The 19105-nt window shown below is 39.2% G+C and overlaps 1 protein-coding gene across 3 annotated transcripts in view; it reads right to left on the reverse strand.

The window, feature by feature from the left end:
• teq (Tequila) overlaps positions 1-19105 on the reverse strand; it is a 103555-nt gene that overhangs the window by 16984 nt on the left and 67466 nt on the right. For all 3 annotated transcript variants that reach the window (XM_069823998.1, XM_069823997.1, XM_069823999.1), the window contains exons 16-19: positions 17704-17856; positions 16720-17058; positions 7209-7379; positions 6964-7113 (exon numbers count right to left, since the gene is read on the reverse strand). In XM_069823998.1, coding sequence (XP_069680099.1) covers positions 6964-7113; positions 7209-7379; positions 16720-17058; positions 17704-17856 — 813 coding nt within the window. The remainder of the gene's footprint in view (positions 1-6963; positions 7114-7208; positions 7380-16719; positions 17059-17703; positions 17857-19105) is intronic.

Here is a 19105-nt window from a genome sequence, read left to right on the forward strand (position 1 = left end):
GAAGTGTTGTTTAAAATCCCTAATATTTGTGTGAGTTTTATTAATTTTGTACGGACAGCTTTCTCGTTTTCGTAAGATATATTATGGCCTAAATATTTGAAAAAGCTCACATATTATTTAGTATCAGTACTATTTTACTTCTTACTAGGTTTTCACCAATGAATGTCATTATTTTAGATTTTTCTGATGCTATTTCTAATCCGAAATCCTTTGATATTATCAATTTAAACATTCCCCCCTTTTTTAATTGTCATCTAAATTTGCAACTGTAAGTTAGGCTAGTCATCGGCAAAGAGAAAAGGATTTATCTCCTTGTTATTAGTTTTAAAAATGCCGGTATTATACATTTCGTTCCATATAATAATTGGCTTCGTTCAGATATATAACTTAAGTACTGTATTGAATAATGTTGGCAATAACGAGCATTATTATATTTTTTAATACATTTACGTTATATATTTGAATAACAAATTTGGAGTATTTGTGTTCTGTAATATATCACACAGTACCAGTATACCTCCTTTCACTTTTCCAAATGAAACTCTCTTCTTTTTTTTAATTAACAAATTCGTGCTGAACAATGAATCGATGCACAATCTACCCATCCGAATTCCATTTTGACATCCCAAGAGAACATTTTCTACATTTAACTACAGTCTCTCATTTAACAATTTGCAGTAAATTTATTTATAATTATAACATATGTTAAGTAGATAATAATTTCTCTGTAATTTTTTTTTAACTTTTGCATATCTCCTTTCTTTTATATGGGTATAACCAGTGCTTTTTTTTTTCTGGCAGAACATGCCGGAATGGCATTCCAGGATCTTTTTGTTTTATTTTTCATCATAGAATCGAGAAATATGTTGATAATTATGGTTTTAACATAATTTTTCTTTCACCTCTGCTTATGTGTTGAAAATCTTAAAGTTGGACGAAAAGGAGATTAAAAATAACAAATTTCCCATGCAATGGACAATAATCATCTCCCCGTCATTTCACAGTAAGTGATCACTTTGCAGTGAAAAAAAAAATTAATCTTATAGTTTCTTTTTATATGTCACTTGAAAGTTTATTTCATGTAGTTTGAAGATATGTGAATAATAACAGCTGTTTCCTTTCGGTTCACCGCTTTTTTCATGATTACGCTAAGTTTGAAATGAAACCAACATAACTTGCAGCTCAGTTTTTAACTAGTACGGTAGTCTATTAGTAGGCCTAGTAAGTGCAATTGACTAATTATTTGTAGTTTTGTTTTTCATTTCAGGAAAGTGTGGTTAATGATAGGTAACTTGTAAGCAGAAGAACATCACTTTGTAAATGAATCCGAATGTGGAGGAACTTACGCAATAGGGAGTTTTGTTTTAGTACCATGGGGTATGAAATTGTACCTTGGCCAAAACATAAAAATGTGACACAAGAGGGAAAACTTGAAGTTATTTGTTACAGAATGACAGACCGAGCAAAAAACAAATATTCTGTCTTCCAGAGTATGAAGACAGAATTGTGGTTGATATAGACACGGTTATTAAGAAAGTACAATTCTCGAATTATATCTCTGCCAGTCAGTGACTGTTAAATTTCAAATGCCTTATCTTACAACGTGGGCGTCAGCGTATTGAAAAGCATTACATCTTTCCTCTCATTGCCTCACGTCCCCACTGCAAATCTGATGTGCACAGAGGCAGAGATAAAATATGAAATCTGTACTTATACCCAGCCGAGATAACTATAGTCACTATAAATCTGAATTCTTAATCGGATGTGACAAATTAAATAATTAGCCCTAGGTTGTCATTTTCATTCGGTAAATAAACGTACAAGATCATTTGGTGGCTTCATTTACATTGGTGGAAGAATATGTCCTGTAACTAACATGGCCCATGTCCTATGACTAATGTGACTTCATTCCACATTTCCTCCCCTAGTATTTTAACAAAGATTAATAGATTAATGAATGGTCTCATTTTGTTTTGCAATGACAGTACTCTTGCACATTAAGATTGCAATCCTATCCTCCTTATGACTGGTATGAATTAGAGAATTGAAAATGATCTTCATATTATGTCAAAATTTCTTGATCCTGTAACTAACACTACATTTTATTATTGTTTACTCAGTAAATAATAATACTACTGCATTGAACTAATATGAAATTAGTAGCAGATTTTGAGGTGTATAAAGCTAGAAAATCAGGACATGAATATATTTATTAGTTTTAGATATATAACATTCTGAATGTCCTGTGACTAACGAAACTCTTACTGTGGAATGACCCTTAAATAATATATTTAATACAGAGTTACGCCACCTTTTTCTCCAGAACAAAAGCACTGGGTATAACTACAATACATTTCCATTCATTTGGTATTTTTGCAGTCAGATATGTTTTATTTAAAAATTGTAATAATTTGTCACTCATAAAACTAACTCCTGCATACTAGTAATTATATAGTTCAGCATTCAAGTTATCTTACCAAACGATTTTCCATTCTTTGTTTTTCTAAATCCTTCTTTTAGTTTAGTTATAGTTATAATTAATTCATATTTTTCTATGCATCACTGTTTTTAGTTACCGGTACATGTACTGTTAATTCGTAATTCTTTGTAAGCTACAGAAAAATGTCTTTATTTGACCCAGGATTTATAGTGGTACATAAGAAATGCAGAAGGAGGCATACTGTTCTCACAAAGAAAATTGGAAAACATTGGGCACTGCTTGCTAAATTCATCTAGAAATTGCTTTGTCGTCTCCTGCATGAAACGAATACCGGTATCTCTTAATAACTATTGAAGTTAAAACCTTGTCAATTTACAGTAATGCAAGAACTACTATACATTGATCCCGTAATCAGTCATAGTTTTCGTGGGTGAATTTTAAATGGAATGCATGACAGCGAAATTAACCCTAATATCCTTCTGTTTTTGGATGTTTTCATCTCCATGGGTATGAAAATACATACAATGTGAAAGACTGTCAAACTGCAGATAACACACTCTCTTTTTAATTGGTGTGTGGAAGCATTACACCAAGAGTCAAGTTTCCATTTCGTGGTAAGGAAGTAAACCATTCACCTTGTATAGCTTCCTTTGGTGAATTATTAACCAATTGCTGTCAGAGATACGAGTTTATTTATTGATTAAGCCTTCTCAGATACTGCTCTAATCACAAAAGAGCGGTGACACATGTTTACCAATGATGTGTTAACATTTTCAAATGACATGTGCATGTCAACTACGTGTGGAGTATAAAACAATGTTGCCATATCTGGAGTTGATTGATAACGATTAAAATGATTAGTAATGTTAATTTCAATATTAATTAAAAGTCATCTTACTTACTTACTTACAAATGGCTTTTAAGGAACCCGAAGGTTCATTGCCGCCCTCACATAAGCCCGCCAGTGGTCCCTATCCTGTGCAAGATTAATCCAGTCTCGATCATCATACCCCACCTCCCACAAATCCATTTTAATATTATCCTCCCATCTACGTCTCGGCCTCCCTAAAGGTCTTTTTCCCTCCGGTCTCCCAACTAACACTCTATATGCATTTCTGGATCCGCCCATACGTGCTACATGCCCTGCCCATCTCAAACGTCTGGATTTTAAGTTCCTAATTATGTCAGGTGAAGAATACAATGCGTGCAGTTCTGTGTTGTGTAACTTTCTCCATTCTCCTGTAACTTCATCCCGCTTAGCCCCAAATATTTTCCTAAGCACCTTATTCTCAAACACCCTTAACCTATGATCCTCTCTCAGAGTGAGAGTCCAAGTTTCACAACCATATAGAAGAACCAGTAATATAACTGTTTTATAAATTCTAACTTTCAGATTTTTGGACAGCAGACTGGATGATAAGAGCTTCTCAACTGAATAATAACACGCATTTCCCATATTTATTCTGCGTTTAATTTCCTCCCGAGTGTCATTTATATTTGTTACTGTTGCTCCAAGATATTTGAATTTTTCCACCTCTTCGAAGGATAAATCTCCAATTTTTATATTTCCATTTCGTACAATATTCTCGTCACGAGACATAATCATATACTTTGTCTTTTCGGGATTTACTTCCAAACCGATCGCTTTACTTGCTTCAAGTAAAATTTCCGTGTTTCCCCTAATCGTTTGTGTATTTTCTCCTAACATATTCACGTCATCCGCATAGACAAGAAGCTGATGTAACCCATTCAAATTCCAAACCCTGCCTGTTATCCTGAACTTTCCTAATGGCATATTCTAAAGCGAAGTTAAAAAGTAAAGGTGATAGTGCATATCCCTGCTTTAGCCCACAGTGAATTGGAAAAGCATCAGATAGAAACTGACCTATACGGACTCTGCTGTATGTTTCACTGAGACACATTTTAATTAATCGAACTAGTTTCTTGGGAATACCAAATTCAATAAGAATAGCATATAATACTTCCCTCTTAACCGAGTCATATGCCTTTTTGAAATCTATGAATAACTGATGTACTGTACCCTTATACTCCCATTTTTTCTCCAATATCTGTCGAATACAAAAAATCTGATCAATAGTCGATCTTTTGCGCCGAAAACCGCACTGATGATCCCCAATAATTTCATCTACGTACGGAGTTAATCTTCTCAAAAGAATAGTGGACAAAATTTTGTACGACGTCAACAAAAGTGATATTCCTCGAAAGTTACCACAGTTGGTTTTGTCTCCCTTTTTAAAAATAGGTACAATTATGGACTCCTTCCACTGTTCTGGTACAATTTCCTTTTCCCAGATAGCAAGTACAAGTTTATAAATTTCGCTATATAATGCACTTCCACCCTCTTGTATTAATTCTGCTGGAATTTGATCGATACCTGGAGACTTGTACTTTTTCAGATTTTCTATAGCAATTTCGACTTCTGAAAGCGTGGGTTCGGGTATAAATGGCTCAGCAGTTTGTATTTCAATTTCGTCCCGATCATTTCTATTTGGCCTATGTACATTTAGTAGTTGCGCAAAATAGTTTTTCCATCTGTTTAGGATTGATGGAGAGTCTGCAAGCAAGTTACCATTCTCATCCTTGATCACGTTTACCCTTGGCTGATATCCGTTCTTAAATTCCTTTATACCCTTATATAAATCTCGAATGTTTTTATCCTTACTATTTCTTTCTACGTCATTCAGTTTTTCCTTCAAGTAACCTCTCTTTTTATTCCTAAGTGTGCGACTTGCTTCCCGTCTTTCATTGAAATAATTATCTCTCTTCTCCTCAACTGGATCCTGTAAGAATTTCAATTTTGCCTGTTTCCTTCTTTCTACTATCACGCAACAATCTTCATCAAACCACGGTTTCTTTTTCTTAGTTTCATAATAACCTATGCTCTGCTCAGCTGCAATTTTGATACTATCTCTGATATTTTCCCACACGCTATTAACATCTAATTCTTTCTCAACTTCGTCGGAACTTTCTAAAGTGGCAAACCTATTCGAAATTTCGACCTGATAATTTTGCTTAGCTTCCTCGTCCTTTAATTTCAAAATATTGAATTTAGTAATATTAACTTGTTGCTCTACTCGCTTGGCTACTGATAATCTTTCTTTTAATTCTCCAATCACCAAATAATGGTCAGAATTACAGTCTGCACCCCTGAAAGTTCGAATATCTACTATACTAGTATGTCTCCGTTTATCTATCAAGATGTGATCTATTTGGTTGTGTGTCAATCCATCTGGAGAAGTCCAAGTATATTTATGTATATCCTTATGGGGGAATGTTGTACTTTTGACAATTAAATTTTTCGATGTGCCAAAGTTGACTAATCTAACTCCATTGTCACTACTAATTGCGTGTAGGCTCTCTTTTCCAATAGTTGGTCTAAAAATATCCTCCTGTCCTACTTTAGCGTTGAAATCCCCCAATAAAATTTTCATGTGATATCTAGGGAACTGATCAAAAGTATGTTCCAATTACTCATAGAAGCTATCCTTTATAAGGTCGTCTTTCTCTTCTGTAGGGGCGTGAGCATTTATAACTATGATGTCGCACCATCTACCCTTAAGTACTAAATATGATAACTTGTCACTGATAAATTCGACCTTTTTTACTGCTGATTTTATTCTTTTATGAACAAAGAATCCTTTTCCTAATTGGTGATTATTGTTTCCTTCCCCATAATACAACAAGTAATCTCCTATTTGTGATATGCCATTCCCATCTAACCTAACCTCTTGTACTCCCACGAAGTCTATTCTATATCTAGCTAGTTCTTTAGCTACTAATGTTACCCCTCCTGTTCTATAAAGACTAGTTACGTTCCAAGTGCCAAATCTCAAAACCTTATTCCTTTGCTGTGGTCGTGCCAGAGAATCAGTCCTATTCCGAGGCTTATTGTAGGGATTCGTAACAAGCTGTTTTTTACGGTGATAGGTTGTTAGCCCTTCGCCCAACCCCCAAGCTGGAGGACCACCCCTTATTGGCTGTCCACGACTGCTTATTCAATATATTCGCAGCTACCCTCCATATCTGGAGGCCGTCTCCTCTATCCGCAACCTGAGGACGCGCCATGCCGTGGTGATAGGGACCCACCATACATGGAAAAGTCATCTTACAGCTTAAAATTCATTCACTGTGGACGGTGGTGGTATTTTTATAGAAATTAATGTATTTCTATTAGTAATTGTAACTAGTGATAATCTTTACAACGAAAACGTGACAACACAGCTTGACATTAGAAGTATTGATGAGTGTAAAAAAATATATACAACACAAAGTTCGTCACCATAGCGACTATACAAGCCCAAGAACAAGAGGAATGTGAGCCATCCTATAAAAGAGTGAACTTGAATGAAGATGTAAGAACTATTGGTCTACTCCTTATACTTTTGTTGTTTGTATTGCTGTGATGATGATGATGATGATGATGATGATGATGATGATGATGAGGACGACAACGACGACGAAGATAATGATGTCGTCTCAATATAGGCTACTGTAATACATACCTCGGTATCATGATCTCCCACTCTGACAAAATAGGCTCCTTTGGTGTAGTCTTGTAAACAGTGCCCAGCAGTGAGGACATGTAAGGGTGAGATGACCACAGCACCACACCAATGAACAGACTTGCCTGCTGTTCTCACCCTTATACTAGCCTGATGAAAGTACAACACAAAACAACTGTTTAAAAATGACATAAAATAAACCTAATCAACATTAATTCTAATACGATAAGTTGTATCGCAATTACCTGCCATGGATAGCTTCCCTTCTGAACCTCATTACCTCCCACAACACGAGCAGTCTGTTCCTCAATAAGGTTTATGTAATCTAGGTTTCTTTTTCCACATTCAGAAGGAAGTATATTATTTACTGCCACGACATTGTTTGTGGAAGACTCTGTGTCCATTTTATGTGGATCCTGAAAAAAATTATAAAATATATTTTACAAACCAGTATGTGCATTTTTCATTTTAAAAGAAAACACGCATAGTAAGTCAAGCAATTAGCAACATGTAAGTTATTATTGTGAATTTTATTTAGTAACAACAATGTAATTTATTCGTCACAACAATAATTCCTTTCTACAATTCACCTTAACGCTCTCGTCAACAATTGGATTTTCACTCAACACAGTATTCGTTATAGCACTCCACCGACGACAATGACAATTTACTTGGACTAGTACGAACAACAATGAACTGTTAATCTTAACTAATATTTACAAAGCACTATTTACAAATCAGAACTATCAGTTCTCAGTTCACAGTTCTTCTATCTCAGTCACTCGAGTTCACAGTATCTCGAACCACAGACCTTCAGAGACAGTTCACTGTACTCGAACTCGGGTCCCTCCAACTGCGGTCCACTGCACTCGAACTCAGGTCCCTCCAACTGCGGTCCACTGCACTCGAACTCAGGCCTTCGGATGCTGACGCAGATGCGGACGCACACTCGAGTCGAACTCTGGCTTGCTTGCTCTGGCTTACTCACTGACGGAATAACTGAAAACTCTGAAAACTGCTGTCGTTCCTTCGCGACCGTAATTTATAACCACACCGACGTAACCTCGAAGGTTCCACCCGTCTCTAGAGATGGCATTCCAGAGAAATCCAGAGCCCTCTCCTCTCTACCAGCACCAGATGCGCGCGCAAACTCGTCGCGTGACGTAATACACCCTCTCTCTTCTCTCCACCGCGCGACGTCACTCAATGTTCCGTGCAGCCTGTGCGATCTGCTTTCATGCGGGACGCTGGTCGTGAATTCGAATCTCACGTCGCTGTCACATTGCTCCCTCCTTAGGACTGCTCGTCTCGGGCAGTCCCTTGGTAGGCTGCTAGTCGGTCCAACGTTTGGGGTCCTCCGGCTGCTCCCTCCCTATGGTGGTGCCACCCCATCCTTGACTTGGCTGGGCAGCAATACTCGTACTGCGTGGGCGCCATCTTGCTTTTCCACTTGGCCCTCCAAGGAGAGCTCGCTGGCCACGGGTTGGTCCTCGGCGTCCATCAGGAACACTTCATCCCGACCAAGACGGAGTATACGGCGCCGGACGTCCACCGTCGCATCGAGTAACCGCATGGCGTCGAGTCCCAGGACGACGTCCTCGGTGATGTTGGCGACGAACACCCACATCTCCAGTTTCCTCTTCCCCAAGGTCAGGTCCAGGAAGACCTCTCTCTGGATGGGCAAGCTCTCGCCTGAAGCAGTCCGTAGCTCGTATTGGCGCAGCGGCGTCCTCCCAGGTAGGCCCCGCACGACGTCTGGTCTGGCGATAGTGAGCATCGCCCCGGTGTCCACCAGTACTCTGCATGGACGGCCTCTTATCCGTCCTTCAGCAATCAGCCCATCGTCGCATCTTCTGTCGACCGGTTTCAGGACGAGCCGAGGGGACGGTGATGATGGCGCCGACGTGCTCCTCCTAGCATCGGCCCCCTCTCTCTCCTGACTGTTGCCAGGTCGGTCGCAACTCCTCCGCAGGTGCCCAGGTTTACCGCAGGACCAGCAGGTGGGCACCCGTCGTCTCCGTTGCTCAGGCGACTGTTGGTTTCTCTCGGTGTCGGCCACCTCTCTCTCCTGCCAGTGGCCGGAGCGGTCGCAGTCCCTCCTTAGGTGTCCCGGTCTCCCGCAGGACCAGCAGTTGGGCGTCCGTCGTCTCCGCCGCTCCGTTGACTGTTGGCGCTCCTCGACGTCGGCCACCTCTCTCTCCTGCCTGTGACCGGATCGGTCATAGTCCCTTCTCAGGTGTCCCGGTCTGCCGCAGGACCAGCAGGTGGGCGCCCGTCGTCTCCGCCGCTCCGTTGACTGCTGGCGCTCCTCGACGTCGGCCACCTCTCTCTCCTGCCTGTGGCCGGATTGGTCACAGTCCCTTCTCAAGTGTCCCGGTTTGCCACAGGACCAGCAGGTGGGCGCCCGTCGTCTCCGCCGCTCCGTTGACTGCCGCTCGGGTGGCTTCGGTTGGCGCCCCCCAGCATCCGTCGCCGTGACGCTCCTGATCCAGTGCGGTGCTGAGACTCCCGCCGCCGACTTGGCCGCCTCCATCCTGAGGGCCGCCGCCAGAGCTGCGTTGATAGTGCGATGCTCTGCCAGGAGTAGCTGTTGTTTTATTTCCGGGTCTCGAACTCCGCTGCCGAAGGTGTAGGCCGCCTCTCCAGCGATGAAGTCATTAGGTAGGCCCCTGAGCGCCTTATGGGCCAGTTGTTCCACCGCCATCGCGAATTCTTGCAGGGACTCGCCTGACTGTTGGACCCTCGTTTTTAGTTGGGTCCTAAATGCTGCAGCAAGTTGATGGTCACCATAACGTCCCTCCAGGGCCGCCATTATCTCAGCGGCTGTCCCATCTTCTGGAACGCTGTGAAGAATCTCCGACGCCTGTCCTTGAAGCGCGGTCAGCAGCTGAGTAGTCTTCTCCGCTGGTGTCCACCCATTATGTGCTGCGGTGGCCTCGAACTGGCGACGGAATATCGCCCAAGACGTCGTACCGTCGAATTTTGGCGTCTTGACGTTGTAATGTCTGGCTGAAGGCGATGGTTCCCCAGGGCCACTATATGAGGTCCTCCATTCTGTCGCCGATCTTTCCACGGCCCGTTGAACTTCCTCGGCAATTATCTGTTTCTGTTCTTTAGCCTGGCGATCCACCAACGCGAGAATGTGCTTGTTTTCTTCAGCATGTCGGTCCATCAACGTGAGTATGTGCTTGTTTTCCTCGGCGTGTTTGTCCATCACCTCACTCGTCTTGTCCAGCAACTCGCTCGTCTGCTCTTGACGACGCTCGAGATCGCGGATTTTGCCGTCGAAATGGTCTACCTCCTGTCTCAATTCGGTTACTGTCTCGTTTATAGTTGTAAAATTCTTGTTTAGGTTGTCAAGATCGGCTTTGAGTTCGTCTTTCACGATGGCGACAATTCCATCTACGTGGGCTGAAACGCTTTCAATTTGCGTAGTGACGTCATCTTTCACTCCGCTTATGTCGCTTTTCATCTCCGTTTTCACTTCACTTATGTCGCCTTTCACTTCACTTATGTCACTTTTCATCTCCGTTTTCACTTCACTTATGTCGTTCTTCAGCTCACAGATGTGCTTGTTCATTTCGTCTTTCATTTCCGCTTTCATTTCCGCGATGGCTTGCAGGATCTGCTGTAGGTTCTCCATTGTCGATAATGTCCCGATTCTGACACCAGTGTGACTTTTATTAGTAACAACAATGTAATTTATTCGTCACAACAATAATTCCTTTCTACAATTCACCTTAACGCTCTCGTCAACAATTGGATTTTCACTCAACACAGTATTCGTTATAGCACTCCACCGACGACAATGACAATTTACTTGGACTAGTACGAACAACAATGAACTGTTAATCTTAACTAATATTTACAAAGCACTATTTACAAATCAGAACTATCAGTTCTCAGTTCACAGTTCTTCTATCTCAGTCACTCGAGTTCACAGTATCTCGAACCACAGACCTTCAGAGACAGTTCACTGTACTCGAACTCGGGTCCCTCCAACTGCGGTCCACTGCACTCGAACTCAGGTCCCTCCAACTGCGGTCCACTGCACTCGAACTCAGGCCTTCGGATGCTGACGCAGATGCGGACGCACACTCGAGTCGAACTCTGGCTTGCTTGCTCTGGCTTACTCACTGACGGAATAACTGAAAACTCTGAAAACTGCTGTCGTTCCTTCGCGACCGTAATTTATAACCACACCGACGTAACCTCGAAGGTTCCACCCGTCTCTAGAGATGGCATTCCAGAGAAATCCAGAGCCCTCTCCTCTCTACCAGCACCAGATGCGCGCGCAAACTCGTCGCGTGACGTAATACACCCTCTCTCTTCTCTCCACCGCGCGACGTCACTCAATGTTCCGTGCAGCCTGTGCGATCTGCTTTCATGCGGGACGCTGGTCGTGAATTCGAATCTCACGTCGCTGTCACATTATCGTTTCAGATTTTTTTTCTAGAGAAGGATAAACAAAAGCCTTAAGGCCTATAAAAAGTTATCTGTGTGCATCTGTGAGTTTCCATACAACATCAATAGCTTATATGTCTACTTATTTTGACCAAACTCTGCACTCATGTATAACAATACTTAACGACATCATAATGCTCTAAGTCTAAAACTTCGACCCAAAAGAAATTAACAATTCCACCTAAAATCATATAATACGTTAGAATGACAATTTTGAATAGTTCATTTCGTTATGTCCCTCTAAACAATTCTGTATGGAAAATTCGCACGTTTCCCCCTCCCGTTTTTGATGAGGGCCGGAAGGCTTGCACCACATCCTGAGGCTTATTGTGTCAACCTCATTATGGGGGTGATTGTTGAAATCCTCAGGAACGCTTTCCTGTAGGTATCGTGATTCACTGTTTGGTGGCATCTTTCGGTTCAGCTACAACATTGAGGTCCAACAAAGTCCACATGGAACAACCAAAGACATCCCTCCATCCCATGAGAGTTTTGTTGCATTCTCCTCAGATTGATGCCATCTGTTCATAAATCACGTTACTACATCCTGTTACATTCTATACTGACCTGAAGATCGCGTTACTGTAGGTATCGTGATTCATTATTTGGTGCCATATGTCAATTCAGTTACACAGTATCTGGTTTGACGCAATCCATTATGAAAGCTTCTCCGTCCCCCTGGGAATTACGCAGTTCCCTCAGATAGATGACATCTGAATGCAAATCACGGTACTACACTATATATGCTGCATCTCTAGTCGACCTAGAATTATTATTGAAAGATAATACATAGATGAAGTTCAATTTAATGAAACGAGGTCCAACACTGAAAGTTACCCAACAATTCTGCTTTGGTTGGCTGAGGGGGAAAACCTTAGACAAAACCTTAAACAGGTAACTCGACCCAACCAGAATTTGAACCCAGACCTACTCGTTTCATTGTCGGATAACCATTCCTCCAGAGCAGTAGCAATACACAGCCTCCTATGGCTCATTCTGTCGGTAAATTGGTCTACATAAATGGCTTTATATGGATGAATGATTTCCATTTGATATTCACCTATGAGTATATCAATCAATCAATCAATCTTCTTAATGTATCCAGCTGCTTGCTGACAACATAAAGTCCACCATAGTCCACTGTAGTCTATACAGTTGTTGTTTTTCACGAGAAATGAGGGGACCTATGAGTATATAAAATATGTACATCAAGTAAGTTTAGTCTATTCAAGTCAGTGGCAAAAGTCCCGTTTATGAACTTCTACAATTATTAAACAAAACTCTTTTCTTCTTATCATAGTAATAATGAAGTAGGTCACTATTTTTTTTGTTGTTCAACATTTATAACTTTCAGTACACACATTATTGTTGTAGAAAATTGGAAAGAAATGGAAATGATGATCTTTGGAGCACGGTTTGGGCTTTAAAGAATTATCCACTTTCATAGCTACATCACTTATTGATTCAAAAAGTATTCTTCTGTTTTCTTTGATTAATTTATTTTCTAATGTTGCATGCCATTAAACTTTTAATTAATTAATTAATTAATTAATAATAATAATAATAATAATAATAATAATAATAAGCCGACGAATTAGAAATAACACCTATTGTACAATATCTACCACAATAAAGACAAGATTGGCTTCAGCATGTGCAAAGAATGGAGCATACCGCACTACCTAGACAGATGCTTCGCTACACACCATGAGGGAAAAGACATTGGAAGACCTCACAGCAAGAGATGGTTGGAGACCATAACAGACCACAAGGCCTACTACTTGAAAGGATGAAGATGATGACGATAAAAATAAAACAGTTCTGAAGATGGCCCATAACAGGCTGAAACATGTTAACCAGGTACGGTAAAATTTAACACGAGAAAGACATATAATACATATTCCGAAGTGATATAGTGTTAAACATTGTGTAATCAAGATGTATAATGATGATGATAATAACAATAACAATAATAATAATAATAATAATAATAATAATAATAATAATAATAATAATACAATTTTATATCATTCTCAACATATGAAACTTACTAATACAATAAACATACGTATTAACAATAACAATATTAAGAATTTCTAGAACCCATTATGATGAATTGGTATAAGAGCATAATGTGAGTTAGCATTTCAAGGAGACTGTTCAGAAAAAGACTCTTAGATATTATACCGTGTACTGGAACTTCTCCAACATTTCGGAATTTCAGCTTCAGAGTAAATTAGTACGATCTTCTCTTGGGCCAGTTATTCAGAGTATCAGTACCAGGCATAAAGAGCCCAAGAGAGCAGGTGAGTCTTCAAAACGTACCATAAAGCGGGGTGACTTTGAACGCCGAGGTGACTATGAACAGTAATTCAGCGCCTTTCTAAATTAAATGCTGTACCCAATTGCGATAAAACTGCTTAAGTTGTCAATAAACTAGTTCAGTTCTTTCGCAATAGGGTACAGCATTTAATTTAGGAAGGCGCTAAATTACTGTTCTAAGTCACCTCGGCGTTCAAAGTCACCCCACTTTACGGTACTTATTTTCCCTGAAGATAAAATCTCTATGTAATTCCATCCAGCACATGGTGAAACACCTACTGCTTCTGGTGCAGCAGCAGTTTGTAAATGGTGAAAGGTTACATAACGAGAATTATCAGGCTCTACAGAGCACCCAGCATCTCATTCAGCTCCTGGTCAGGAATGCATGCATAATGGCCAGCCTAAATTGCGCCATTATCAATCCATAATCTCCCGCGTATAATTTCTAGTCATATAACTTTGATTAATTATAGCATGCATGCAATTAAATTTTTAAGCACTGAAAGAAGATACTTTTAAAATTTTGAAATGCTTACAATACAATGTTTGCTATGAAAGATATCAAGTTTCTCATTAAGGTTTCAAAACTGTCTTCTTCAATATGTCTCTTTTACTACTAGATAAGGTGACAGGAATGCTGACTAGTTACTTTCACTCAAGAAATGCCCATTTATAAATCCTATGCCTCACTGACTGATCCTATAGACAGGCAATTTGAGAATGAAAAAAAATTTCCTTAGATATCCTATACCCAGTGAGGGAAGTGAGATGGTGTGTACCGGTATGGAATACCACCACTGGTTTCTATGGCCAGAAAACATACCATTAGTGAAAAATGACATACCGTCACTGAAAAAATGTGATTCGTAAAAATTTGTTCATACATTTCTTCACAGCAAAGAGTACTATCTGTTTACTTCTAAATCTAAACCACAGTCTTTTGGAACTGAATTCAACGTGTATTTAGACACGTTTATTTGATAAGTCAACCCCTGGAATGCTTACGATGGTAGTATATCAGTATAGAAGACTATGGTGTGTAGCTTGTAGTGGCCATTGTTGCTAATTTAGTGACAATGTCATTTTTGTTGTTGCACTTTTTATTAATATTATTATTGCACTTTGAAGCTTTAACATTATTTTAAATGATAAGACTCAATGGACATTGCAAAATAATCTAGTAAATAACTGAAATTATTTTATTAAGAAATTTAAGTTGCGTAAGCTCCAAATATTCGCGTTGCTGACTGCACAAAACAATTTATTGCATACATCATGTAAGTTTGTGTTGTAAGGGAGAGGTTATGCCTTTTTTAAATCGAGGTATGCCAGACGAAAATCTTGGAGTAGCATACTGCCTCTGGTTTTTTCCCCACTTCCTTTACTGCCTATACCAATGTTCTGAATTGAATGGAGCGAGGTTAAAGTATCTTGGAAACCATTTTGATCCTGAGGATTTATCAGAATTATCATAATTATCTTTGCATGTGTAGTTCTGACAATCTATTATGATCTTCTAGACCTACAAGTGTTTTGGGGTTACCACAAAATATCATCTACCCTTTGGTTGGAAATTTAGGAGTTGTTAAGGTATACGTGCTCTTGGATGTCTTGGTAGTTCAGTTGGCAGAATGCGGACCTGGGTTCGAATTCCAGCCATGGTGAAGTAGTATTTGTGATGGAAAACCAAGGTTTCTGAGGATTTATTCGGGGTTCTCCCATTTCCTTCTATCATTCCACTATCACTCTTCACTTCAATATCCATTACAATAATTTCAATAGCATTCACCTAAAATAATGCGGATTTAAGTATTATTGTGACTGGCATACAGATGGCATCAGTCTGTGGAAGTGTCGTACTCTTTCGGAGGGTGAAAAGACACTGCAGTGGAACTCGACTGAAATCTTAAGGGGTGCAGGCTGAACTGACAGATGGCATCACACAGCTGAGTCATGATATACAGTATGTTAGGGGTTTAAATTCTTTGTATGAAATAGAACCAATACTGCTAATTAAATATTTTCCTACAACGTATAGTTCAGCCAATATCGCTTAAAAATTATAAGGTTTACTATGAATGTCGCAATAGATGTTATAAAGATGAACAATTGATGTCTTTTGTGCATAAAGTGAACTGTTTATTCACAAATTAATGCCACATACAATACTAATGGTTTAGTTACACAGAACATACAGATAATAAAATTTGAGCATTAATTTGTGAAAAAACGGTTCACTTCATGCAAAAAGGACAAAGACATAAATTGTTCATCTTTTTAATATCTACCGCGATATTCACAGTAAATCTTAAAATTTTAAAGAGATATGAAAACACGGCAACAAAACTTTCCACACAGTTTATTTTTTATTGGTTGAACTATGCATTGTAGAAAAATATTTCATTAGAAGTATTGGTTTTATTTCATACAAAAAACCTCCTGTTAAAATTTGTGCACTCAAACCCCGTATACAAAATATCGACTGTTTGGACTTCAAAAATCATTCCCAGTTTAGGAGTGATAATGCACAATAAGCCCAGTACAGACTGTAATGATAGCCTTCAAAACTTTTCCCTGCGGCAAACAAAAGAAAAATGTGTTCTTGATTATTCAAAGGGCATTAAACTGGCCAACATGTGCAAATTTATATTTAACACTATAAAGAAATTCTCAACACATTTTTTAAACTTCGTGTTATCAGCACAGAAGGGGAATGCTTATAAAAGTTTAGACTTGTCTCCATAGATTGCCTGCTTAAACCTTGTGGAGGGAGCACACAATAAACAAACCGAAAATGTTGGTTACCCTGAAGAAAAAAAAGGAATAAAGGAGGGGAAGGAGAAAGAGCACAAGCTGTTTATAGTACAGTGCGGTGAATTCGTGAACTTCATTGCCAAACTTCATATACTTATCATACTTTTTGTTAATTCAGAGACTATTTTTAAAAGAGAGAAATAACACTGAACTCACCACAACCTGACGAACATCTCCTGGTGAGCATATCACTGCCGCATCTTCATTGTGTTGACAATTGTGCTCTCCCCATTGAGCATGTAAGCATTCTGACACGCTTGATTCATTGCCTGCACAGATGAGCTGGTCCAGCCAGATCTGACCTTCTCCAGGACCAAAAAAGCCGTCTTTCTTCGCCTGTGCTGGACCACCAAATCCAAGAGATCGACAGATGACTTTAGCTGCAGGTACAGCGAAGTCATCATCACAGACTGTCCCCCATATCCCATGGTACCGAACTTCGACACGGCCTTCCATTTTGTTCGAGCCTCCAACAAGTCGCAATTCTACTGGCAACTACGTAGAACAAAATATTTGTGTCATTTTTTTAGTACAGTGCCAAATTTAATGATGAAAGCCTGTCTGGCAGGCCAATGAATCTAATGGATAAAGCTAAGGAGCATGTTGGAAGAAATATGCAGTGCAGTGAAAACAAACAACATTCAAAGATAAAATGAAGTCAATAGAGGTTAACATTCCATTATTTCATATGATGACATGATAAGAGGAAGAAGAGAATGAAAATGGTGGTGGTGGAATTGGTGATGGTGGGGGTGGAGGTGGTAGAGGCAGTGGTGGTGGCGATGATGATGTCATTCTTGGACACACACACAATTAAGTGTAATAACAACTAAGAAAGTAAGTTTGAGTGTTCACATCATCATCATCATCATCATCATCATCAAAATTACTTTCTTAGTTATTATTACAACTTAAACGTGTGTGTGTGTGTCCAAGAATGGCATACTCCTTACATTACTTAAGTATTACTTATATCCAAGTATAAAAATTAATTCCATTGAGTTGAAAGTAGAACTCTAATACGGTAATTGTAAGCATATAGCTAAAAAGAGTAGAGAACTAGAGAATAAAATTAAATAAGTTTATAACGCGTGTGTTTTCAGGTATCTACTATAATAGATTGAATATGACTGAACTCACATTACATCGGGCAGAATCTTCATCACTGGCATCATCACAGTCGTCTATGTTGTCACAATGGAAAGCAATTGGAACACATTCTTTTGTAGTCTCACACTGCCAGTACCCAGGCGCACATGTCATACCTGGTACTTTACACATCACGCTCACAGCCTGACAATAAAAACAAATAAGTCATGCGATATTATTAACGCAGGAAAAAATAAAAAGAGAAATCAAGTACTAACATGCGAGCAAATCTGTAACTTTATGGGTTATTACAAGTACTGGGCATAACAACTACAATTCTGTAGTGCTCGGGAAAAGTGACACAAGTCAGTTTCCACAAACCTTTTTTGATAATTTATTGACAACTTACGGAACATCTGTTTGCTTGGAAAAAAATACATAGGTATTCCTCCCATTACAATAATTCATACAGAAAAAAATCAAATCGACATAAACCAGTGTAAGTTGTCAATAAATTATCAAAAAAGGTTTGTGAAAACTGACTTATGTCACTTTTCCCAAGCACTGCAGAATTGTTGTATATCAAGTATTCTTGCGTTTTCAAGGGAACAGATCATCGACATAAGTAGCAGAACAGACACCATAATTCTTACAAGGATAGCTATCTTCTAAATGACAGACGGGTACTTTGAAACAGTGTTGCCAACCATCACTCAGTACAATAAGCAAAATTGGCTTTCCAAAAAGGCCAGAAATGGCTAAATTATAAATTTTTAACACTTTTATAAAAATTAATGGTGAAATTAGTGTTAAGGTAGTTCCGGTAATTTGGAAGTAAAAATCATTGAATTTATAAGATATTTTTTTTATGAAGATGCAGTTGATCGTATATGTAAGGTATAATAAGAGCCTAAACTAATCAAATCTAACCTGTCGCAGATTCGTATATACAAGGTGTATAAGTGGAGTATGAAGGGAACTAGCTCAGCACCAATTTAGCCAAATTAACAAACCGCATAAGTAAAAAAATACATGATCCATCTAGCAAAAGTAAATATCATCCTCATCTACCTCCTCTGTCTCCTTTCTTCTGCGATGCACGATGTGTTAATTGCATAATATTGTGATAGAAGGCCAATGTTCATTATTGCTGAATGTGTTGCAATGTACAATGTTAGTTTAGCTTCAGCTTTTTTACTACTGGTGATTTCATTAACAGTCTTATAGCTAATTTGTGTTTGACGTTTGCTACTAAAGGCACGAGATGCTGAAATGTGTCTCTTTGATGCTGTGTGTTGTTTAGGTCATACAGTTTAGCTCTGATTTCTGCCTCACAAAACCTACAAAAGTCTTGTTTCTATCTGTTGGAACCAGCTGTATCCACTTCTTAAAGTCTGATATTCTCCCACTCCTTTCTATAATTTTGAGGATACTGTGGTTTCGGCATGATAAT

This window comes from Periplaneta americana, chromosome 4 (genome assembly GCF_040183065.1).
Source record: "Periplaneta americana isolate PAMFEO1 chromosome 4, P.americana_PAMFEO1_priV1, whole genome shotgun sequence".
Taxonomy (NCBI): Eukaryota; Metazoa; Arthropoda; class Insecta; order Blattodea; family Blattidae; genus Periplaneta; species Periplaneta americana.